Source organism: Daktulosphaira vitifoliae, unplaced genomic scaffold (genome assembly GCF_025091365.1).
Source record: "Daktulosphaira vitifoliae isolate Bord-2020 unplaced genomic scaffold, ASM2509136v1 Scaffold_1, whole genome shotgun sequence".
Classification (NCBI taxonomy): domain Eukaryota; kingdom Metazoa; phylum Arthropoda; class Insecta; order Hemiptera; family Phylloxeridae; genus Daktulosphaira; species Daktulosphaira vitifoliae.
In genome coordinates, this window is record NW_026099572.1 from 13,754,948 (window position 1) to 13,781,587 (window position 26,640).

General features: G+C 26.0%; 1 protein-coding gene across 8 annotated transcripts in view; it reads left to right on the forward strand.

Annotated features, from left to right (window-relative positions):
• Positions 1–26,640, forward strand: part of LOC126907322 (uncharacterized) — a 72,654-nt gene that overhangs the window by 27,463 nt on the left and 18,551 nt on the right. For 6 of the 8 annotated variants that reach the window (XM_050688558.1, XM_050688540.1, XM_050688525.1 and 3 more), the window contains 8 exons: positions 586–606; positions 1,789–1,815; positions 1,893–1,919; positions 4,176–4,211; positions 4,426–4,455; positions 5,664–5,690; positions 5,767–5,793; positions 6,240–6,266. In XM_050688558.1, coding sequence (XP_050544515.1) covers positions 586–606; positions 1,789–1,815; positions 1,893–1,919; positions 4,176–4,211; positions 4,426–4,455; positions 5,664–5,690; positions 5,767–5,793; positions 6,240–6,266 — 222 coding nt within the window. Of the gene's footprint in view, positions 1–585; positions 607–1,788; positions 1,816–1,892; positions 1,920–4,175; positions 4,212–4,425; positions 4,456–5,663; positions 5,691–5,766; positions 5,794–6,239; positions 6,267–8,217; positions 8,245–8,321; positions 8,334–8,942; positions 9,136–26,640 lie in introns of those variants that run through there. The other 2 variants (XM_050688567.1, XM_050688549.1) reach the window with 2 other exon arrangements.

Here is a 26,640-nt window from a genome sequence, read left to right on the forward strand (position 1 = left end):
CTGTATCCTCTTTTCCAACGCCCACTATTAAATGAATTTGGAAGCTTGGGACCGTGAATTAAATCGAGTAGCTCAGTTTTAGCCCATTCTAAAACCTTTTCACCGTTTTGGTCAGTTTCTAAGTATAGAGTGCGTTAGGTACTTCAATTATAAGGTTCATTCCCGAAATTCTTGGACGGATACTAGTTTCGTCACGGTACGTCTTTTGCAAACAAAAAATATCACATTGACCTTCAGCCCATTAGGTAGCAAGTAGCTAGCTTTTATACGCTGAGAAACCTTTGATAATTTGAGTTAGCACTGCAAATTCCGAGGCATTACCTGAGATTGGTCCTGAAAAGGAACGTTTTGAGGAGCTATGTGGTATTTTTTGGCACCGGTGTTAGCAGAATTAGTTAGCTGTGAGAATATAGCATTAACAGGGACACCGCGTATAGGTTTCTGCAACGCCCTCAAGAATAAAATATTTATGTTTTAAAAATTATTACTTTATGTTATTATAAATATTGCATTTCTATTAAATCTATTATATGTATATAGAATAGATTTAAACATAGCTAATTCAATGCATATATACTTGTTTAGAAGACAATTTTCAAGTTACAAGTAAATAACTACTTAACTAAAAAACTTTATATATTAAGTATTTTTTTTTTTAATTTCTATGAAAAAATTGAAAAATTGGACATATACCAACACACATTATTACATATTTTTGAATTCTTATAGGAAATAATAAATTTTACAATTATGCAATTTAAAAAAAAGTTTAACCATAAATTTTTGGAGTACTTATAGAATTTCACTTTAAAGTAATAAAAGTTTTGTTTTGTGTATATTAATTAAATTTATTGTATTTAATAAAATTATATTAACTAACTTAATGTTTTTATGAAACATTAAGGTAGATTTTTTATACACATGTATATATAGAGTGATTGGCAAACTATGTCTCAAGTAATATCTTAAAAAATATTATAAACAATTTTTTTTTTTAATCATTATGGATCTTTGATGAGCTGTTTCACAAGAAAAATCAAATTTCTATCATCATCCCTTGCATTTAGAACTTGTATCAACTTCAGATTTTTAAATGGCAACCCCATATTATTTTTATATATTTTTGTTCATCATAAAAAAAAATTTAGCAAAAATAAAAAAGTAAAAAATTATGAATTTTAAATAAGATCACTTTAAAACTTACAATATTTGATAAAAAAATTCAGTAATTTTTCCAACTTGGTCACATTATTATTTTATGTAGCGATAAGAGCTGCCGGTTTACTGTGACAACGCACGTAGTCAGAATAGCGCTTATCGACTTACCACCTATAACGTTCGAATCTGGTATAGTTTTTTCTTAATAAACCCTAAACTTTAGAGAGTCGTAGAGCACTTAATATTAAATAAAATAAAATAAAATATTTTTTTTTTTTTAACTAAATCTAATGGTGTAAAAAATTAGGGTTGCCATTTGAAAATATGAAGTTGATACAAGTTGTAGGCATAAAGGATGCGGGTAGAAATTATCTTGTGAAACACCTCATAATAACGATTAAAAAAAAAATCATTTATAATACTTGTATTTTTTAAGATTATTAATTATTTTTTCCTGAGACATAGTTAGCCAATCACTCTGTACATACATATATATATATATATATATTAGTAAGTATTTTACACTCTGATGAAACCAGTAAATATCAATTAGATTAACTTATAAGTTAATCCATATAAGATATATCAAATGAATATTAAATTTTTTTCTTTTAACTTTTTGGTTTTTAGATAACAATACGACATCAGTTCATACTGGTAAAAAAAGGAAATACAATTAACATACATAAAATAGGTTTAAACAACGCTAATTGAATGTTTATATATTTGTTTAGATGACGATAGGATTCCTCAAGAAACAAGTAAGTACTTGACTAAAGAATTTTAAATTGTAAATATTAATTATTTAATTTTACATTGAGTATGTTTTTTTCTAGTTCCTATACAAAAAATATTTTTTTTTTGTATAAAAACATATATTATTATGTTTTATTTAAAATTTATTAATTTATAATTATGATACTACTAATATTATAACAATATTTATGTTATTATAACAATACTTTTGTTATTCCTTAAATACTCTGTGTAATCATTTATTTTTTTTTGATATATGGTTTAAATTTCATTTATGCATTTATATGTTCAATATTTAAAAGTCACTCTCCTTAAGAAAATTTTAAATAAAATTGTTAACAATCCTAGTAAATAACTCCGAATAACCTATTAATCAACCAAACGATAAATAACAATATTTTATCCGGAAAATAATTCTGTAATCATAACAATATATAATATTCTGAGTGATGGATTTAAAATTTAGTTTATGACGATTAACGTTTATTAAGTATAATCTTTATAATTTTTTTAAAATATTGTAATGTTATTACCCACATAGTAATGAAATATTTCTAAAATATTTCTTTTTGGTAATAAAATATTTCTGGAATATAACTAGAATATTTCTAAATATTCTCAGAATATATTTTTCTAGCAAAAACCACATTCTCATAATATATTAAAGGCATATTTCTGAAATATTATAAAAAAATATTTTGCAATATGTTTTATGAATATATTAAAAAAATTCAAAAAGTCAACTGTTTCGTGGGATTCTAACCTCTTACTTTGAATTCTAGAGGCACACGTGGTACCAACTGACCCATAGGTTACTACTACTACAAGATGATAAAAAAAATCTATTTAAGGAAGTTCAAATTATCAAAGTAATTTTTCCCCGTTTAGGGGGGCATAGACAAAAAATTCAAAGTAAGTGCAACTATATATTCAATTTAGTCACCGTGAACTCTCCTTGTAAGGCAGAAATTGACTTATATATTAATGCATTAATACACAAATGTATTCTAATTGTAATTAAAAAATGTTTAGGGTTTTTAGTTTTACAGGACAATAATAAGAAATAATCGTGCTCATAAAACTAAAAACGAAATTTTATTTTAAAAAGCCTGCAAATAATAGCAAAAAGGGTTTTTTTACTGTCCCTGACTTGCCCCCACGGTGTTTTTTCGTACCCCAGATGATGACCTAGTTATCGTCTGCCGTCCCGACACTCGTTATCAGACCGGTTTACCGCTCGGGTAACAATGTGGCTTGGATCTGTGATAGTTGTCATTGGAATGACATTGTCGCTAAATGCTGGTCACAGGGAAAGCAGCTGAGAGACGGGTCACTTGGCCTGTCTTTGGCACCAACTGGCATTTTCCAGTGGGGAGATACACATGAGGTTATGTATACCATAATACGATGTGGCTTGGATAGTGTCCATGATTCTACCAAGGTACCCGAGGTTGGTACAAATCAAAGGCGAACGGTACGGATAACATAGTTGTCCGGCACTGGTGTTCCGTGTAAAGTCACGGTGACTGTGGACCAACCTGTCGCTCCTCGGTCACTGATCCTCTGTGCCCGACAAATAGCATCTAATACTAACACTGATGACTGTTATAGATGAATCTCTTCAGAGAGAAACTCATATAGACAATAAACATTGTCCCTGATTGCTTCCTATTGATTCCTAGATTAATTGAATTATATCAATTAAAATTTAAATTAATTAGAGAAAACGGTTGTTTACTTATTAAGGATTTCGGAATAAGTATATATAACGCATAAGTGTTTTATAACCAGATACTAATAACATCAAAGGGTGTAATTAAAAGTAGATGACTTGCTTCTCTTAAGTGACCTCAGTTGACCAACAAGATATATATTTATTTTAATTAATATATTTTCATAATATTTATATGCAAATATTTAAATAATTATTTTGTGTATATATTGTGGAGATATTTCAATAGAAATTATTTTTTATTATATTTATAAGATATTGATACAATATTTGCTTCAAAATATTTTAAAAAGTATGTTGTATGAATATTTATATTAATATATCTAAATTGCTATGTGGGTAGTAGTAACAATAAAATTTAAGATTAATAAATTATTACATTTTCATGTTTTACTCGTTATTATAGATAGTTCAAAGCAGACAAATTGTGATACTCTTTCTTGTATAAATTGAAAAAAGCCTTTGAATATAACATAATTAAGTTATAATAGGTAGTTGTATGCTATTAATAAAGTATTGTATTTTGTAGGTGTATTCAATATTCAAGAGGAAGTGCTTAACGATTGTGAGTAAAATGACCCATTTTTATATTCTATGGCGTGTTTATATTAAGTAAATATTTTAAAACGTTGAAAAATGAACTAATTAAATAAATAGAATATTATGATTAAACTGAATGACCTTATATAAGGCTGTTGCCCACACTTCATAAATTAGGAAAGGATAATTTTTATTGAAAAGTATTATTTTACGTTATTAATTATATATTATATTTTTAGCTGAAATCCCAGATATAGTTATTAATTATTGTGAGTAAAATAACTCTTATTTATATTCAATATGTTATGTTAATATTAGGTAAATATTTTACAAGGTTCACAAATGAAAAGAAAAGTATCCAATTTTATTAAAATAAAGTGAGAATAGGGCATAATAGTATACAGAGTGATTTTTATCATCATCCACTAATAAAATAATTTATTGTTTGATGACTTTTATTAGCATTATTCTTACTTTATTTGCTATGTAAATCTTTTTAAGTTAATACCTTGTACATTGCAAGGATGTCACCGTTGATTTTTCAAATGAAAAACATATTTTGAATTTAATCAAATACATTAGGTACTATTTTAATAAAAAAAATAATTCTATATTGTCAGTTGGTGTAATTATAAATGTTAACTCATTGTAACAACATTGTACCTTACTATCAAATTTTATGTACTTCTTTTGATAAAGACATAATTGACAATAAATGTTGCGTTCCATTGAATAGCTACATCGTAAAAACACAATTAGCTACCCGTTACTTTAATACCTTTAAAACATTAAGATCAACCTTAAACATTTTCTTGAATTCAAAACGTGTTACCGTTTAATAAAATAAAGTTGACATCCATACAAGCCATAAATATGCACTCAAAAATTATTACACAATTAATAACTCAAGAGTAATATAGAACTAAAAACTAAAAATAACAAAAAAAGTTTCAAAATAATTTTTATTCTATAAGTTATTTAGTGGGTTATGATCACTCTCTAGACAGATATCTGATAATGATTAACATAATTATCATAAAAGATTTCCAAATGATTTTTATATAAATAATAATGAAAAAAAATGAAGGAGAGAGAGAGACCTCAATCCTACACGTTATTTAATTAAAGAATAGATATTAATTTGTAAAAAAATTCAACCATTCAAAAAACTTAATTTTAAAATAAATACACAAAAATCATATTTAGGCCATAGCTTTAATAATCCTACAAAGATAAATAAGTCCCAAGTGCAATTTTTTTTCCAAAGTGGAGGTATTATATTAGCTTTAATAAAATTCTATTAAATGATGTTAGAATTTGCAAAACATTTTCAAAATCTAAGAAAAAATGAGTTAATATCTTCATGCAAAGATTACTTATAAGGCAGGTGTATCATAGGAAATTAAAAAAAAATAATATTAAACATATAAAATATAAAATCATATATAAAATTAAATATGAAATGTATTTATTTTAGTTGATGACTTTCTTGCAATTTTAAGAAGTAAATAATAATATGATTAATTTATCTCCACTGAATATTACTAAAAATATTTTATTTTAACTTATTTGTTATTAAGGTATCAATATGACTTCAAATAACACTGGTAAGAGGGGAAAATAGAATTAACATATATAGAATTTGTTATTTAGATATTTAAATGACATCAAGTTAGATAGCAATTTTCCCTACTTTAAATCTATAAATAACGTATTTATGTTTTAATATGTATTGTTTTGGCATGTCTTTTTAACCTATTTTATTTTGTATAAAACTTTAAATTATATATAATATAATTTTTTTTTTTAATTCCTGTTGAAAAAGTGAGAATTTTATAGGACATTTAAGATTTATTCCTTTATGATATTACTAATTTTCGAACAATTATTACGGATACTTTTGGGGTGATTTCCAGAATATTTAAAAACTTTTTAAATTAACTTTTTTATTATGTGTGGATAACAATGAGACTTCAGATAGTCCTAGTAAGAATGGGACATGCAATTAATATATGTAGGACATCGCTAAATCAATGTTTATTTATTTGTTTAGATGACAATACGACTTCTCAAGAAACAAGTAAGTACAATATTTGACACTTTATCTAAGAGAATTATCAATAATGAAATTAAATTCAATTTATGCTATTGAAAAATACTATTGATTCTCCTAAACAATTCACTCAAAAACCATTTAATTTTTCTGTTGAAACTCCAACTTAATTTTGCATTATTACTAGTAAACAAAATCAATAGTGATAATTATAATTTTTTTTATAAACTTATATCATATAGATATTAATACGGCTTTAGGTTATATTGGTAAGAAGAACCAATGGAATTAATATATATAGAAGTTGTTATTTATATGTAATCTTGCTTTAAGTTAGATGCTAATTGTTCCTACATAAAACAATAAATTATAACTTGAAATCTTTGAGAGTAACATAACTATTGTCAAATAATAAAAAAATGTTAATATCTCTATTAATACTGCATTTGTTAGGATTATTAGTAAATATGATATCTATTAGTAATGAACATCACATTATTAATAAGACTTCAATACAAATCTGTTAAATTTCACAACAATATGTGAAGAGTGAATGTGTCTAACGTTCTATGTGCCAAAAAAGTGAAAAATTGTTTTATTTCTGATTTATGTTCTACGTGCCAAAGGCCACAATCTTGTATGTGTTTCAAATGTCAATTAAATTTTTTACTTGTACAAAATTGCATTCATAGATGGTGTTCGTTATTTGAGACATGCCCATGTTACCATCGTTTTTTGTGTTTTCTGAACAAATATGTTTTTGGCACATAGAACGTTTGACACATTCACTCTTCATGTATATTCGTATTTTTTCAATTTCTTTGTTTTTTAACCTTATTAAAAAAATTTAATGCTTGTTTAATTATTTGCTTACCTTAAATTTAAAGTAATATTTTTGTAAATTTGCATTTTACTTTAACTTGACTGCCAATTTCTTATATTAACCAACCGTGAAATAGTCTTTTTTAGAATTGTAGTATTTTTAAGAGTTTAATTTTCTATAGATAAGTAGTTGTCTGAAGTTCCGGAATACATTCAAAAATTTAGTTGATAAATATTTTCTTTGTGTAGTTTTATTCAAATCCTCTTAACATTTAGGTTTCGTATTCGATTTAAACCAAATAAAGTATTGATTGAATCATGCTATGGCTATTTTTATCTTACCGTTTCAGTTCTCAGCTATCATAACTTATTTTATACATTTATCGTAACATATTTTTTAAATTATTAGCCATGTAAACTTATTAAGTTAATACCTTTTACTTTGTAAGGATGTCATCGTTGACTTTTCAAATAGGAAACATTTGTAAAAATCAAAAAATATTTCAAAATATATTATACATAAATAAAATATACATAATATAATATATATATAATAAATAAAATAATATTTTAATAAATAAAATACATTATTTTAAAAAAACAATTAGCTACCTGTAACTGTAATCCTTCGTGTATTATACATTTATGTTAATTTAAAAATTCGAAACTCATTTCTATTAAATATTTGAATTTAGGTTAAACATTCAAGTGCCATTCACTAGTAAAAAAAACCTTAAACATTTTATTAAATTCAAAACATGTATTCTAATTTGATGCACTTAAAAAGTATTAATTCCTGGGACAATATTTTTTCAATGAGAAGTTATTACACAAACTTTAATTAAACTCAATTTAAATTCCAGAATTTCGGAATAATTTTCAAAATCTAAGAAATAATATATAAAATAATATTAATATGTACAAATATCCATATAAAAATCACGATTTGATCAGGGTTATCATGAGATTTTCAAAAAATACTGTTATATATGTATAATATATATATTTCACATGAGTATACGTTACATACTCAGGTGAAATCAGTAAAAATTAATCCGATTAACATATAAATAAGTAAATCTATTTAAATTATATCAAATGAATATTACCATGAATATTACCATGAAATCTTTACTTTAACTTTTTTGTTATTTAGATAACAATACGACTTCAGATCATAATGGTAAGATTAGGAAGTTTAATTAAATTACATAGAATAGGTTTGATTATCGCTAATTAAATGTTTAATTATTTATTTAGAGGGCAATATAAGTAAGTACTAAAAAAACAATGTTGAACTCTTTATGTAAGTTAATAATCAATAATAATATTAGATTTGTTTATAAAATATTGCATAATACTCTATTGACTATCCTGAAATACTAGCTCAAACACCGTTTTATGTCCCTGATAAAAATTTTAGATCCCCTTTATTTTACAATACCTGTAAACAAATGTTAATATGCACGTTCTTTTAAATAAAATAATTTAGTCAAAGTTAATTTTTCATACGATTTACTGGCTGAGGTCTTAAGTATTTAATAATTTTTTTTTATTTCATTTTATGTATGATGTTTCATACTGATAAGATTTGTTTTTGATAATGTTAATTCATCACGTGTACTATAAGCTTTGTAATGCGTAATTTATTATTTATTAATTATTTAAATTCGAATGGAAAAAACTAAAATTTTTGACAAAAAGTCCTTAGAAATTTCTTTAGATTTATAAAATTTGAAAAAAAATAAAAATAATTTTTTGTATTACTTATACGATTTTTCATTGATGAAATAAAAGTTTTGTTTTGTGTATATTAATAAAAATCATTGTTTTCTAATAAAACTATATTTATCTAACTTAATGTTTTTATGAAAATGCCAGGTGAAGATTAAGAAACTCAACCCAAAAAACAAATTAGAAATGATAACATTTTTTAATTATTCTACTATAATTTTTTAAAACTTAGTTATGGAATAAGATTATTTTCAACTACTTCTTAATGTTTATAATATAATATATTATTAAAAATAATGTACAACTATTAATTTAGTCAATGTAAAGAAAACTTAAAAAATATTTTTTAAAATATCTTATAAGAATTTTATTAAAAAATTACAATAATGAGATTTTGAAATTAAGCATTTTGTATTGATTCTGTATAATTTAAAAAGTTTAAATATTATAAGAAAAGTATAAAAAAAAGCCAGCACATTATAAAGTTAAAAATATAAAAAATAAAATGGAGAATTTTCACACAAAAATAGCATTAGGTAGCCATTTTTACCGTGAAGGCAAAATATAGTCCGAATTTTTTTTTTCTTAATAAAGTGCGTAATATTAACTTTAATTTAAGATATATATAAAAGTGTCAGTATTTTCGGAATACTTTAAAAAATTAAATTGAAAAAGTAAATTTTTTGTGAAAAAGTTTTCATTTTGAATCCTCCCCTGTAGGCGGGTAAAGGGTCAAATTTATAAAAAAAATATACCAAATGATAGTTAAAGACATCAGGCATCCAAAAAAAAAATTTATATTGATCCATACATTTTTCAATAAGTTATAACATTATAAAGTTAAAAATATAAAACAGAATTTTTGACAAAAATTGTATTTTAGATTTGATGCGAAGCTAAGAAGGTATTAATTTTACTGTGATGTGTTTTTTTTTTAAATTTTTTTGTGCCTGTTACCACTTTTTCTCAGCTCTCACCGAACCGATTCCTTTCAACGATACATCAAAAAATCACAAATCATATCTAGTCAAAAATTGAAAAAATTTCCCTCGTTCCTCGTTAATGGGGGAAACCTCCAAAAAAATTATAAATTTTAAAATCACTAATTTTCGAAATTTTCGAAATTTTTTTACTTAAAACTGCCATAACTTTTTCAAAAATAAACTAATCAATATAATTTTTTTTATAAATCTTGATATCTTTACCTATTATTTGATATATTTTTTTAATAAATTTGACCATTTTCCTGCCCACGGCGAGGGATTTTAAATGATAACTTTTTCACAAAAAATTAACTTTTTCAACTTAACTTTTTAAAGTGTTCTAGAAATACTGACACTTTTATATGTATCTTAAATTTAAGCTAATATAACGTACTCTAATATGAAAAAGACAATTCAGTTTTCATTTTGTCTTCACGTTGAAAATGGCTACCAAATGATATTTTTGTGTGAAAATTCTCGATTTTATTTTTTATATTTTTAATTTTATAATGCTACTTAACTTATTGAAATAATAATATAATAAAAATATTGTGTATGGATCAACACAATTTTTTTATGAGGAATAAAATATATATCCCTTTTTCATTCGACATACTTTATCTTAATCAGGATATTAATAAATAAATAGCATATCATGTAGCTTTTGGAATAATCCATTAATACATTAGCTTAAATTTAAGATATATATAAATGTGTTAGTATTTCCGGAAGACATTCAAAAATTAAGTTGAATAAGTTCTACTTTCTATGTAGAATATGTAAATAAATAAATAAAATTAATTATGTAACACCGTTAAGTGGTCGATTAACTTTTATTTTAATTTATATATAATATTACAAAACTGGTGGCAGTGAGGTGCGAAATACAAAAAATCGACAATGCGCTGATGAAAAGATCACACGGCACGTACGGCGGATGTAAGTCACAGGTGAACTGGTTTACATAGTCGCCGACGTGTCTCGCGGTGCTAAACCCCCTGACCTGTCCTATCTACCGACCGCCGGATAAGACGAACTTGTGTTATCGTCAACACTAATGAGTGCGACGGTGGACAGCTGATAATCACGACCGGATAACGTGCTGATTCACGGTAAATGAATAGTGCGCTATTACGGGCCGTGTCAAAGTCCGACATTTTTTTTTACCATAATAAAGTATATTACATTAACTTTAATTTAAGATATATATATATAAGTGTCAGTATTTTCGGAACACTTTAAAAAGTTTTGTTTTTTTTTTCATTGGAAAAACAATCTGTACAATTTAAATTTACAATAAGTTTTTTTTTGACACTTTAAATAATGACATTAATAACATAAAAGGATATCACCCAATGGTAACAACTTAATTAGATAATTTACGTGGTGGGTTATCAAGTATTCTAAAAGTATGCATTTTTTTTATTAAAGGGTTTGTATTTGTGTTAAGTTTTGAGTAGAATCTAGTGTAGTGTAAAGTAGCGAGTTCTTTGACTGATTTGATGTCAAGTTTTTGTTTAAGTTGCTGTTTGTTACATACCAGGGCGCGCCAGTTATCATTCTTAATACTATGTTTTGGAAAGCTTGTATTGTTCGGATATTTGATGGCTTGGCTGGTCCCCATATTTGGATGCGATAAGACCAGACTGATCTGATTAATGACTGATAAATGAGTATTTTTGTTTTAAGCGGTAATTTGGATTTGAGTAGTTGACGAAAGAGATGGAGTCTGCTGTTGGCCTTTTTCTTTTTGTCTTTAAGCTGAGGTCCCCAAGTTAATCGTTTGTCCAATATTATACCTAGGTATTTGGTTTCGTTTTGGTTATTAATTAATATGTTGTTAAATTTTATAGCTGGACATTTCTCCGAACGGAGGGCGAATGTTACATGACTGATTTATTTTCATTAATTTTTATTTTGCAGTTCTTGACCATGATTCCATAATGTTTACATGCGTATAAAGATGGTGGGCTGCTTGAGAAATATTACTATGAGTAGAAAGTATAGCCGTATCGTCGGCAAATGTAGCGAGAAGAGTATCAGTAGTCTGGAGTATGTCTGCAGTAAATATATTGTAAAGATCGGGAGACAAGTCGCTTCCTTAGGGGACGCCTGCTTGAATTTTGTAAAAAGGAGAATTTACACAAGCTTGTCTTACTGCGAAGTTCCTTTCACAAAGTTAGGACTTAAATAATAATTAAATATAAAGGTGCTTGACATATGTGTTTCAATTTGAAACTAGATACAATTTGTGAACTTTTGACGCATCATTGAAAAAAATTGGTTCGGTGAGAGCTGAAAAAAGTGGTAACAGACACAAAAAAAAAAACACATCATAGAAAAACCAATACCTTCTCAGCTTCGCATCGAAGATAAAAAATATTATTTTATGGAGAGTACTTGTAATTTTTTTTTTAATTAACCGGAAGTATAGGATAAATTCCGTTTCTCTAATTCATGGAAAAAAAGGTAACTGCAATTACTTAGTAATTTGTGCAAAGTATTTAATGGTGATTACTATCACTAAATGTACATCATTGTATATTAGGGTGGAACGAAATATTGAAAATGTTGATAATTGAATTCTAATAGAAAAAAAAATTTGCAGTTTAGTCTCCTGATTATGGGAGATAAAAAAAAAATTTTTTTTTTTTATATTTTCAGTTGCAAGAGGGTTGAAAATTTGACTGTGAGGGTAATTTTTTCGTTTTTGTCACTTATCTTTTAATCTATTCTATTCACAGGAAAAATTATAGAACTCAACTTGTAGAACTAAATGTTTACCATAAAAAATGTTATTAGCAAAAAAGCCGCATGTTTAATACTTAGTCATTAAAATTAAAGAACAACATATTTTTATCTTTACCGTTGAAATCGTTTTTATTAGTTTATTTAAATATTGCAGACGAAATATTCAACATACAATAAAAATGTTCGTATAAAAATTGTTTAGAATTTGATTGCTTATAATTTTTGTTGTGTGTATCATATTTTTTACCAAACGTAATTGTTTTAATCGAGTAATAGGGTGGATTGAATAACTAAATTTTGATTTTTAACTTTCTAATAGTTGTGTTCCAATACCGTCCATGATGTTTGTAATATTATTCGTTTGTTTTGTTTAAATATTTTATTTTATTTGTATTGCCTTTATTTGTAGACATGGTTTTTGATGCATTCGCATTTTTGTCCATGTTTAACTTAATTTTCTTTTTTTAACAATTAAATTAAATTTCCTTATTAATTTCAACTGTAATATTTATTTTATTGCGCGAGTAACTTAATTACTCGCGTGTATTTCATTCCTATTCCTTAATCTAGACACGGGCTACGGTATGTTTTACATATCAACCACATACAACTTTGATTGTCTTAATTGTGTTCTATAAACCACGAGGCATTATAGTAATTTATACATATAACGACATATTAACTTAGATTATACTTTTAATTAACTTAAAATTAAATTCCACCTATGGTCCGGTAATCATATCTGATAGGTGTGACACCTCGCCTAGGTGGTGGCGACCCTTGCTACTCTAGCTAGTCGTTATGCAAGCGGCAAACCACGTTGTTATTACAGGCCAAAATATAAAAAGCCCACTTGCNATTAGTACGAGTTCTCCAACAGAAAATTTGAAAATTTTAACAGAATTTATTTTAAAAGTGTATGGTCCCATGTGGTTTCATATGAAAATTAATCCATTTTGTATATCTGGATCAAAACATCTTTGGAGGACCAAAAAATTTTCACGGTATCTACCTAATAACTCATTAAAAATTATTGACCCTGTTATTCAACAAAATGCGTATTTTGGCTCACCTGAAAATATACTGCTATGTATGTTACTCGATAATCGTTACGCCATCAAAAAAAAGCTTTGTCCAAAATTATTAATGCTCGGCAGAATAAAAATGATCAATCGATTCGCTCTTTTGAAATCCCACCGTTAAATTTTAATGCTACAGACTACGTTGAACTAATTGATTGGGGAAAAAATAAAGTCACTGAACCTCCACTTACATCAAACATTGATCAAGACACCTTAAGACAGGTATAATTTTTGGTTCACTTAATTTTTATAATAACTTAAATTTCAATTGTATTTTAGATTGTATTAAGTCACAAGAAGAACACCACCTTAGATATTTTTTATTTACCTTTTCATACACAAGCTGTTGAAAGAAGCGTAAAATTAGTAACAGAAACATCTGCAGCTGTATGCGGACAAGATAGAAGAGATGGTGTTATAAGAGTTAGGATTGAGTTTCGTAGGATTATGCCTCATTTTAATTCCAAAAAATATTTTCAATTTAATTAAGTTAATGTTTTTACTTATATAAAAATTTAATACATTACAATAAATCAAAAATACATTTAAAAATCTTAATTAATATGTTCTGTAAATTTCGTAAAATTTTGTAATAATTTTAAGAGTGTGATTATTTATACACATATTTGATTATGGGCCACAACTTTCTAGTAATATTAGAATTTGCAAAATAAAATTTGTTTTCGTTCAACTCAATTATTAATATTCCTAAAAATCTATTTTTTTTTTAAGGTGATTTAAATAAAAAAATATCCGGTCGATAAAAAAATTTGAACCAATATTTTAAAAGATATTAACACTTTTATACTAAGTTGGAGGGAAAAAGACTTTTTTGCAAACTAATACTTGATTATAACAACTACGTTTGGTAAAAAATATGATACACACAACAAAAATTATAAGCAATCAAATTCTAAACAATTTTTATACGAACATTTTTATTGTATGTTGAATATTTCGTCTGCAATATTTAAATAAACTAATAAAAACGATTTCAACGGTAAAGATAAAAATATGTTGTTCTTTAATTTTAATGACTAAGTATTAAACATGCGGCTTTTTTGCTAATAACATTTTTTATGGTAAACATTTAGTTCTACAAGTTGAGTTCTATAATTTTTCCTGTGAATAGAATAGATTAAAAGATAAGTGACAAAAACGAAAAAATTACCCTCACAGTCAAATTTTCAACCCTCTTGCACCTGAAAATATAAAAAAAAAATTTTTTTTTTTATCTCCCATAATCAGGAGACTAAACTGTAAATTTTTTTTTCTATTAGAATTCAATTATCAACATTTTCAATATTTCGTTCCACCCTATTGTATATTCATGTAGTGTGATCTATTAAAATAAATTCTTGATTTTAACAATATTCTATATATTTTCTGGTTATAATTAGCCTTCTAAAAGTTAAACTTAAATACTTGCTATAAAAAAATCTTCTGAAATCATCAGTGATGTAATTACTGGGTCAATAAATGTGGATTCAAAAAAAATAAAAAATACCTGCAACCTATAACATTTTTAGTAAATCATATATTATTTTTAAATAAATAATATTATTTATAAGATATTAAAAATTAATAAATATTTTATTGTGGATTATTTCCTATAATAACTAAGATTTTTGGAATTCAGTTAATTGAAATTAAACAGTATGAAATATATTTAATATTCATTACGAATAAATAAAATAAATCTAAAAACACTTTTAAAACTATATTTAAGAATGTATTATGTGATTTAGATATAGAAACGATAAATTATTATTATATTATAGTACACAAAAATAACTTGAGATTTTTTTGTGGAAAAATAAAAATTAATAGAATTTCTGTAAATATTATTTATTCAAAAATCTGAAAATATTCCATAGAGAATAAAATTCTTGAATTACTAATCCTCTCTACAACCATAGATATAGTTCTTTTTTTTATTAAAGTTACAATAAAAATAATAATTTAATTATTAACCCTTAACTAGTCACCATCGAATAATTACACAGACAGTCACGTCGGGTCATAGTGACCCTTAGTTTGGATTTTATAAGCTTTACATAATTTTGGATTAAACTTATTAATAAATAATAACTTCATTTCATAAATTTTGTATTTCACTTGTGTATTGAAAAAAATAATGATACAATCTTAATGAATAAAAATAATAGTTTTAACATAATAAGTATATATAAAAAAATCGCTTTCCTTGTTTTTTATAATGAACTTAATAACAAGTATAAAAGATGTATAATATAATTTTAGTAGTACTTTATATAATGTATAATATTTTTGATAAATTTAAATATTTTCTTCACATTTTAAACAAACAATTGCCGTATGAATTTTACAAATATTTTGTTTACATACCTTACAAATATCACTGTATTTATTGTCTTTTGTGCTTGGACAAATATGACAAATATGCTGTTGACTTCATTTGTAACTAGTTGTTTATTGATTACTTGATTACCAAAATAAATCCATATTTTTTATCTAAGACTACGTAATATGTGAATGTTATTTTTTCTTCAAATTATTTGATCATGTGCAAGTTTTTTGGCAAGATTTTTCAACAATTTTCTTCTTTCCTTTGTTTCTTTTGTGTTAGATTTAAAAATAATATATGCATTTAGAAACGTTTATAAAATGATTAAATATAGCTAACGGCCACCTTCTGGTTCTTCGACTAACATTGTGTAATTGCTACAAAGCTGATCACATGAATCTATCCCACATTTAGTTGTATTGTAAAAAGTTATTATTTCTTTTTTTTTCTTTTCACCAGTGATAACATAAATTAAATCATCATTATGCATAGTGGAGATAACTACAACAGACCTAGATTTTGCTGGAACATATGAAATCATAGATATATTTTTTGTAAATCCAAAAATATTCGTATAAACTTCCCTTTTTCTATTAGGGAGAAATCAAGGTGGAATTCCTCTTTTATTTTTGCTTAAAGTTCCTGTTAGTGTTATTTTATTACCTAAAAACAAATTCGCCAAAGGTATACTTGTATACTAGTTATCAGTGGTAAGATTTCTTCCACTACCCTTTTTTGGACCAACAAGACGTTGAACAATACCAAAAGGTGTGTTTAATTTTTTATAAGGACCATCATGTTGTAACCCAGCATATATTTCAAATTTTACGGACAGATGCAAGTTTGTCAGTTTTTTTTCTCTCTTCTGTAGTATGTATATTGTCAAAACGAATGCAACGATATAAAAATAAAAAAACGTTTATAGGACATTGCTAAAGAAAAAATTGAAGGTCCATCTAATCCTATAATTCTTCAATATTCAAATGAGCAGCTCGATAAACGCCAGACATCAATAATATTAATAAAATATGTAATTTCTGTTATATCAGTATCTTGGGCATCTCTAACTCTTTTATAATTTTTTCGTATGTTCAAAATATAAATATTTGTATTTTTTACTAAAATATCCATTAATTTCTCATCAAAATATAATTTAAACGCGTCGTGTGGTGTTTTAGCATTTTTAGCTACACTTTTCACACCAGGTAAATGAGTAAATATATTATGTTGCCTCGTCCGACCACTCACTTTTATTGGTTCCTTATTCCATTTGTTTTTTTATCTTTACTAAAATAAAAAATAATTGCTTCACTTATATCATTCACTTCGTCATCGTCTGAAGACGTACCTAAATCTGATTCCGTATCATGTTCACTTTCTTCAACATAATCTTCTTCGTCGTCTTCAGAATTATCGTCAGATAATGGCTCTTCTTCTTGTCTCAAAAGTTCTGCTTCTAACTCACTATCTGTGATAATTTTTTCCATAATTATAAAATACTAAAATTGATATAGATTTGGTAACATAAACAATCATGCGTTTGACTGTCCGCTGTACACCAAAGGTCGTGTCGGGTCACTCGTCTTAAAATTATTGCGCACTAACGATTATCTCGGGTCAAAACCAAGACTTAATTGGTATAATAATAAATGTAGGATTAATTATATATCTAACAACATGGACAGATAAATGAAAAGAGATTACATGTATATGAAATAATTTCCAATTCGCTGAATCTAAAAATAGCACGTTTGATAAGAAACGTCAAATATACCCGACGTTAAGGGTTAAACAATTAATTTAAGGTACGAAACATTTTTATATCCGGTCTTAGATATTACGAGGCTTTAAGTAAAAAAATGTTTGTGGAGCTTTTTTTTCTAAATTCAGTAAAAAGTTTTATCTATGCTTCTGAGGAGGCCCTATAAATAATCTTTTATTTACTAAATTAGATCAATTTTATGCATTTTAGAAATAATTTTATAGCTTTTTATTAAAGGAAAGACTTTTTGTATATTAATCTCTATTATCCTATTCAAAATTACAAAAGATAATTTTCTATATAATAAGAATTGATCAATTATGACTTGTGGCTATGTTGTGCATAGTACAAAAATTTATACAACTGTGATTAATAGTCAAACTGGTTTAAGATATTTGACAGCTATTGGCGAAATCATTGATAACAACTTTTATATTTTTGATAGTTTTTTAAAATATTAAAATATATTGCCCAGGGGAACACTAGGTTTTGATTTAAAAAAAAACAAATATTAATCATAAAATGAGAGTAACAAGAGAAAGGCCATGTATAATATGATAACATTTTTTTTTTTATGATTTAAAATTTATAATTATTATTTTAATTATATATATTCATAAGAAAGAAATAAAAAAGAAAAAAAAGAGGTGCTATATACACAAAGTTATTAAGGGGGTAGAAAAGGGGGGTTTCATGTTGTACTTTCATGTTGATTTCTTGAAAAGTGCCGGCCATAGTTCGCGCCTCACGACATCATCGACACCTCGACGTTTTTTTTAAAGGAAAAAACGGAGAACAAAAAAAACTGAAGAGCCTGGTTGACACCACATGTAAACGGCAGGTCGACTGGACATTTTATTTTGATAAAAAAATGGAGGACAAAAAAAACGTGGTCTTCACAACAAAAAAATTTACAGACAGACAACTTATCATCCCTGTAGTATAGTTAAGAAGAGACAAAAAAAAGGTAGTCATGGCATCGTATAGTGGCCGGTGATCGTTGCGCCGGGTGGTGGAGGTGCCAACTTTGAATTGGTTCATGGGGAGTGACATAAATATAGGGATACACTGTGTGCGGTCAAACTGTCACAACAAACCGGGTACTGACCATTGGATCGGTTGACTGGTATATAAGTTAATTTTATAATTGGGGACATACTTAATACCTATGCACACACACTGATAAGAATTGACTAAAAAGAACTAGTCATATTTTGCAACATTACAACGTAAAACATATTTCATAATTGATAAATTAGGAAAACATTGAATTAAACGAAACCATTAAAAAATAATCAAGATTATTTTTATTATTCTATTAAGTGGGATTATAATAAGTGAGTGATCCTTTATAAAATAAAAAATGTTTTTTTGAAAATTTGAATTAAAACAAAAAAAATTGCAGGACGCGCAACACATTTTTCATAATTTTTTAACAAAATTCTCATAAACATTGTAATTTAATTAAATTTTCAAAATTTGGTCAATTATTATAATTGACACATAGGAATCTAAAATATTTTTGCATAAAACATGGTTATAATATAATAAAATTATATTATAATTTTCAGTTTCTTAGAATAAAATGAATTACGTTAATAACAAAAACCCAGCACAGGGGGGTCGCGGCACAGTGGTGACGTGGTATAAATGAATTAAGTATAATGATATCTGACAGTGATTAAAATCACTATCAAAAAAAACAATATCCTGAAGTATAGCACTTTCAACTTTAGCATCTGATCCATCTGAAATTCCAGTTCTATCGCAAGCCAAAGCTAGAGACGGTAACTTAAGTCTCATCTGTGAGTTTTTTATATTAGATGACAATGTTGATGGTTTTGAAGTTAATGTAAAATCTTCGTCAGAATTATTATATTCATCATTAATTTCAACAGATCATCAAATTAAAAACCCAGCACAGGGGGGTCGCGGCAGAGTAGTGACGTGGTATACATGGATCAAGTATAATGATATCTAACAGTGATTAAAATCACTATCAAAAATAAACGCTTCGAAACAAATCTTTAGATAGTGTTTAATTTTAAAAAAATTGGTGTTTTATTCCAAAAGCTACTTGATCTGCTGGTTCCTTATAAATATCTCGATTAAGATAAAGTATGTCGAATGAAAAAAGGTTTATTAAAAAATATTATTTCTCATAAAAAAATTGTGTGGATCCATAAACTTTTCAATAAGTTATAGCATTATAAAGTTAAATATAATATAAATAATAAAATCGAAAATGTTCACACAAAAATATCATTCGGTAGCCGTTTTCACCATGAAGACAAGTCCAGATGTCAAATTTTTTTTTTTTTAATTAAAGTATATTACTTTAATTTAATATATATATAAAAGTGTCAGACCTTCCGGAACACTTTCAAAATTTAAGTTGAAAAAGTAAATTTTTTGTGAAAAAGTTGTCATTTTAAATCCCCTCCCTATGGGTACGTTAAGTATCAGATTTTCAAAAAAAATATACCAAATGATAGGTAAAAACATGAAGCATCTATAAAAAAAAATTATATTGATATGTTTATTTTTGAAAAAGTTACGGCAGTTTTTAGTAAAGAAAATTTCGAAAATCAGCGATTTTTAAATTTGTAATTATTTTGGAGATTTCCTCCATTTACGGGGAACGAGGAAAAATTTTTTCAATTTTTGAGGGTGATGTCTTCAACTAGATACGATTTGTGATCTTTTGACGTATTGTTAAAAGAAATCGGTTTGGTGAGAGCTGAGAAAAAGTGGTAACAGGCACAAAAAAAAAAAATAATAAAAACACATCATAGTAAAATTAAAACATTCTCAGCTTCGCATCGAAGCTAAAATATATACCAAATGATAGGTAAAGATATCATGCATCTATAAAAAAAAGAATTATATTGATCCATACATCTTTAAAAAAGTTATAGCATTATAAAGTTAAAAATATAAAAAAAAAATTTTTAACAAAAATTGTATTTTTTTATTATGTTTCATGTCTGTTTTCACCATGAAAATAAAATAAAGTCCGAAATTTTTTTTTACCATAATAAAGTATATTACATTAACTTTAATTTAAGATATATATAAAAGTGTCAGACTTTCTGGAACACTTTCAAAAGTTAAGTTGAAAAAAATCTACTTTATACATGCATTTTTTAGATTTGAACCCCCCTGAAATATAAGGAAATGGTCCGATTTAAAAAAACAGTATGTCGAATGAATGATGTATATAAATACTACTTCTCATGAAAAAATTGTATTGATCTATACATTTTTCAAATAGTTATAGCTTAATAAAATTAAAAATGTAAAATACAAAATCGAATATTTTCACACAAAAATAGCATTTGGTAGCCATTTTCACTGTGAACATAAAATAAAGTTCGAAATATTCTTGTTGCATAATAAAGTATATTACATTAGCTTTAATTTAAGATATATATAAAAGTGTCAGATCTTCTGGAACATTTTCAAAAATCAAGTTGAAAAAATTAATTTTTTGTGAAAAAGTTGTCATTTTAAATCATCCCCTGTGGGCAAGTAAAGGGTCACATATAAAAAAAAAATATTCCAAATTAAATCGTGCATCTACAAAAAAAAGAATTATATTAATTTGGTTATTTTTAAAAAAGTTATTACAATTTTAAGTAAAAAAAATTGAAAAAATTTCGAAAATAAGCGATTTTTAAATTTGTAATTTTTTGGAGGTTTCCCCCATTTACGGGGAACGAGGGAATTTTTTTCAATTTTCGAGGATAATATCTTCGACTAGATACGATTTGTGATCTTTTGACGTATCATTGAAAGAAATCGGTTCGGTGAGAGCTGAGAAAAAGTGGTAACAGGCACAAAAAAAAAAATAAAACACATCTTAGTAAAACTAATACCTTCTCAGCTTCGCATCGAAGCTAAAAAAGATTAATAAATAGGTAGACGGGAATAAAGTGCTATATAGCAATTCATTAAATTTATTTTACTGATATTAGGTAGTTATACCTTTTTTGGTATTTTAATCTGTTTAATAGTTTATATTTTAATACAAGTATAATTTTCTATTCGACATAAATTTATTTGATTAATATTATTGTTTTATCACACAAATTACATAATTAATAATAGTAATATTTATCAGATTTTCTCATCGATAAAAAATGTTTTTTTGTACCAGGATAATCTTTTCTATGTTTCTCTACAACTTGTAAGATTTTTTGCTTTCGTTCGTCGTCTGTAGTTAAGTCGTTATTATAATCAAAGATCTTTTAAAAAGATCATTTACGAAGTACAAAGATTTTACTTTATTATATCTATCAATATTACTTTTATTTTAAACCCAGATTCCTCAGTCATAATTTAAAAAATAAATGTATATGCTAAGTTCTGAAAAACATATTCTTATATTTTCTGTAACAATCTAATGAATTCCTGGATTTTGCAGTACCGTAAGATGTTGTTGTGGTTAATACCTATTTTAGAAAGAAGAAAAAACATTGTATAACTTATAAAAATGGGAGTAGGTCACTGATTTATTATTTTATTTGAAAGAGAGAGAATTTAAAGCGAGTTAAACATTGTAAAGTTTTCTCAGGTGAAAGTGTAGTAATGGGTATTGGAGTTTTGGTGTAGTGGGAAAAAAGTATACAAAGACAGGAAGAGAATCGAGGATCCGTTAGTGGAAATTAAAAGAAAAAATAAAAAAAAAAATTAAATACGATAAAAGAGAGGACGTTGTAGAATATCGAGGAAGACATAAATAATGTGTGGAATAGATTTGCTAGTTGTGTAAATAATACTGCAAAGAGCATTGTTGGCGAGATTAGGAGTAGAATTCCAAGAAATAAGAAAATCTGGTAGTGTCATGATGAAGCTTTAAAAAAACATAAAGAATTAGAAAAAGCAGTTTAAAATATGACTGATGAGCAAAATGAGAAAAGATTTAATGGAGTAGAAACATCTGTGTAAAGAAGCCACGTGTGCAATAAGTCAATGTTAAAAAGGTATAATGAGTTTTATGATAGGCTAAAAACAAAGGAAGGTGAAAAATAATTCTATAGACTTGCAAAAGTAGGAGAAAAAAGATCTAAAAACTATCACAATGTATGATGTATAAAATGTAATAATAAATGATTATTCATTTCTAAAAAATGAAGAAATAGTGATAGCATCAATACAACAAGCTAAAAAAGCAATAATAACACTGAGCAATTTTATTAAACATCAAAAGGCATTGAAAATAAAGCGTTTTCTGCATAATTAACTTTAAAAATCATTATCGATGCAAGTAGTATGCAAAAACAAACTTTGCTGACACATTAAAAATACAAATTTATATTTTAAATAATACTTTAATTTTAAATTTAGTGAAAATTAATATCTTAAAATATTTGATATCTCAAATTATTTTCTGTTTCACTTATGATTTGATACAACGAGAGCACACTGTACGACAAAACTTTATCAGTCACTTGTATATTATTGCGTCATTTGCGTGATAAATTACTGCATTATAAATAATAAATAAAGATAAATATAATTTTTGACAGAATTAATTTCACGTAACAGTATTTTTGCAATTTTTGTTCATTGTAATTCTATATTATAAAAATTTATCGCTTTTATCATTTTACGCGATGATTATTAAAAAAATTATAAATAAATTAAAAATCTATGGATGAATCTTATAAGCTAAATTGTATTGTATCATAGATAATTGAATCAATTTTGATTTTAATTTATTTGGCTTTAAAAAAATCAAATGAAAATATTGTTACAGTTGAGATTGTTTAACTATAACTAAATATCCTTAAAAGTATAGAACAAAAAATCATTTTTTCTTCTCAGACGTTAATAATATCCTACGTTCTACGATTCTCAAAAAATAATTTGGTCTTACCTCCTTTATCATTAATACTGTGTCAATTTTTTTTATAATGGAAACATATATGTTAAAATAAATTACTGGTCGAAACAACTTTTGTATCAGCCCTTTAAAATATATTATAATGTATTTTAAAATTTGAAAATACTAACTAGAATTTTTAGAACGTGACGGGAGGAGTAGTGTGGTTCATAAATGTCTAGAAATAAAAATAAACTGATCCATATATCTCAATTGAGTTATTATAAATAAGTGTAATGAATGGCTTATAATTTTGATATAGAAATAAAACTAAAAAATTTACAAGTTTTATTTATTTATATATTGTAATTGTACTACTCATACATACGATATTGAATTAAGTTTAACAGATAAACACAATATGTTTACTTCGTGTACGGAATAAAAAAATATTTTATAAAAAAGAAATAATAAAAAATATTCAAAAATCATCAACAACGATAAAATATGAATGTGATAAAGCTTTCATGTACTGTCTTGTTGCTTGAAGTGCTTGAGGATCTATAAAAAATAAATAAATAGTAGTAGTATAAATACATAAGCTGAACAAGCAATTAGAAAAATAAAAAACTTAGAAAATTTATTGAAATATCAAAAGGTATTGAAAATAAAGCGTTTTCTGCATAATAAACTTTAAAAATCATTATCGATGCAAGTAGTATGTAAAAACAAACTTTGCTGACACATTAAAAATACAAATTTGTATTTTAAATAATATTTTAATTTTTAATTTAGTGAAAATCAAAATCTTAAAATATTTGATATCTCAAATTATTTTCTGTTTCACTTATGATTTGATTCAACGAGAGCATACTGTATGATAAAACCTAGTGGAACATGTGTATACTATTGCATCATTTACGTTATAGGTATCATGTGTTATAAATAATAAATAATGATAAGTAAAAAAAAATTTTGGTCTGATTAATTCCACGTAACAGTATTTTTGTTCATTATAATCTAAATTATACAAATTCGTTCCTATTATTTTATTACTTCAAACACTATACCCAGTGGCGTATTTAGAAATTTATAATGAGAGGAAGGCACAAACAATTTTTATGAATATATATTTATAATACCATAAATCGACTTTTTTTTTGCCCATAACTTTTGTTAACACATATTTTAGATTTTTTTGATCAAAATTTGTTATTTGTTTTGAATCCATTTTTATTAATAAAAAATTTTTCTTTTTATTCAATATGTATCTCTGCGTAAGAAACACTTCAAAATAGGTGACAACATTAATGGGTCAACTATGCGGGCGTCAAATTTTTCTCTAGAAGACAACTATTATTATTTTTTTTTCAACCCGAAGGTTGGTTTACAACAAGGATTTTTTTTAAGATATAATTCCTTTCTGCGAATTTAATTTTCCATCTACTGGAATTAATGGAGTTATTTTGGTAAATTAGTTACTCGCTGTTGTAAAATTATTAAAATAGCATGGAATATATTCTACAATATATATATAATGTGATTGGACAGGGTAGCTACGGCACAACGGTATACATTATCTAAAATAATAATCGGCGACGGCGGTCGTATAAATTGTGTCGAGCAACCAAATCAAGGAAACGCTAAACGTATTATTAATTAATGTTTCTTATTTTTTATAACGATGCACATTTTTGTTGTTTACATTAATAAGTTGAGAATTGTATTTACTAAATTAACCGTTTATTAACAGAATAAAAATATAATTATTATTTTTTATTACTATTCATTAATTATAATTTATGCACAATTGATTTTTTTATCATCATAATTTAAACTACAAAATTTCAATACATAATTTTTTTACGTTGACTTTTAAATACTTTTAAAGTAACAATACATTATACATTAGAAAATACAAATTTTTAAGTAAATTGGGAGGGGGTAATCAGCTCAACTCTCATTTTATCTGTGTTCTAACAAGTGGGCGTTTGTTCCTTATTAGCTTAGATTCGCTTTTTGGGTAGATCCGGCCCTGTCTCTAATATTATATTATGCAACTCTTCTGGGTGTCTCAGGGCATGTCTAACCATTTTTCAGCGTCTTTTTCTAATCGCATTTATGAGTGTGCGTTTTTCTCCTATAGCTCTAAGTATTTCTTCATTTGTTTTCCGCTCTATCCAACTTATCCTTTCCTCATCTCTTCTTCATATTGAGATGTGGCTTTTTTTAAGAGAGCAACTGTGCGACGCGAAATACTCGGACGTCCACCTGCCGAGTTAAATCGCGTCTTTAACGGTTCCTTTAAATTAAAATAAAAAAAATAAAATAAAGTTTTGTGGACTGTAAATGTATTTCTCCATTTGATATTATCCAATACGATAACCACGATGATTTATCTTAAATCTATGGTTAGTACTTACATTTAAACTAATATAATAAAATATAATAACATAAATATATATTAACAATTAATATTTAGACAAAAAAAAAAAGAAAATGTAAATCTGACCTTGCTTCTTCGTACCGCAATAACGAGTGTTTCAAAGTGTCAATTAGTACAGTTCAGCCCGACGCAATCAAACTATAAATTATATGCTTATAAGGTGAATTGCACACATAAACCATTTCGTTTTCTCTTAACACAAATTGTTGGATCTTGCAATACGAATAGTCTATTTTGTTAACTTTGAATAGTTCATCAATTTTGCCACACTGCCGTTCCAACCATTTTTCTTTGGCTTTTTGATTATCCTGGTTTCTTAGTTGGCGATCCTTTTGTTGTCCGTCTCTCGTGTTATTGTTTTTATATTTTCGTTTTTCATTTATAAGTTTTACTACTTCCTTTTTGCTCTTCTTGGCTTTTTGGTTCTTTCTTTTCTTATTTGTCAACATAGTATCCGCCACTTATTCGATAGCTGATTTTATGTTCTCTCATTTTTTATTTAAAGAATCTACGTTTTACTTTTTGGTATTCGCGATCAATGTGGTGTTTACATTGTTCGATAGCCTCTGCTCTTTTATGTAATCTGTCACTATATTTTGACACTGCCCCGTGTCGCTTCGTTATACACGATGCCCCGCAACTCGTGCCACCTTTATCAGCAGTCGCCC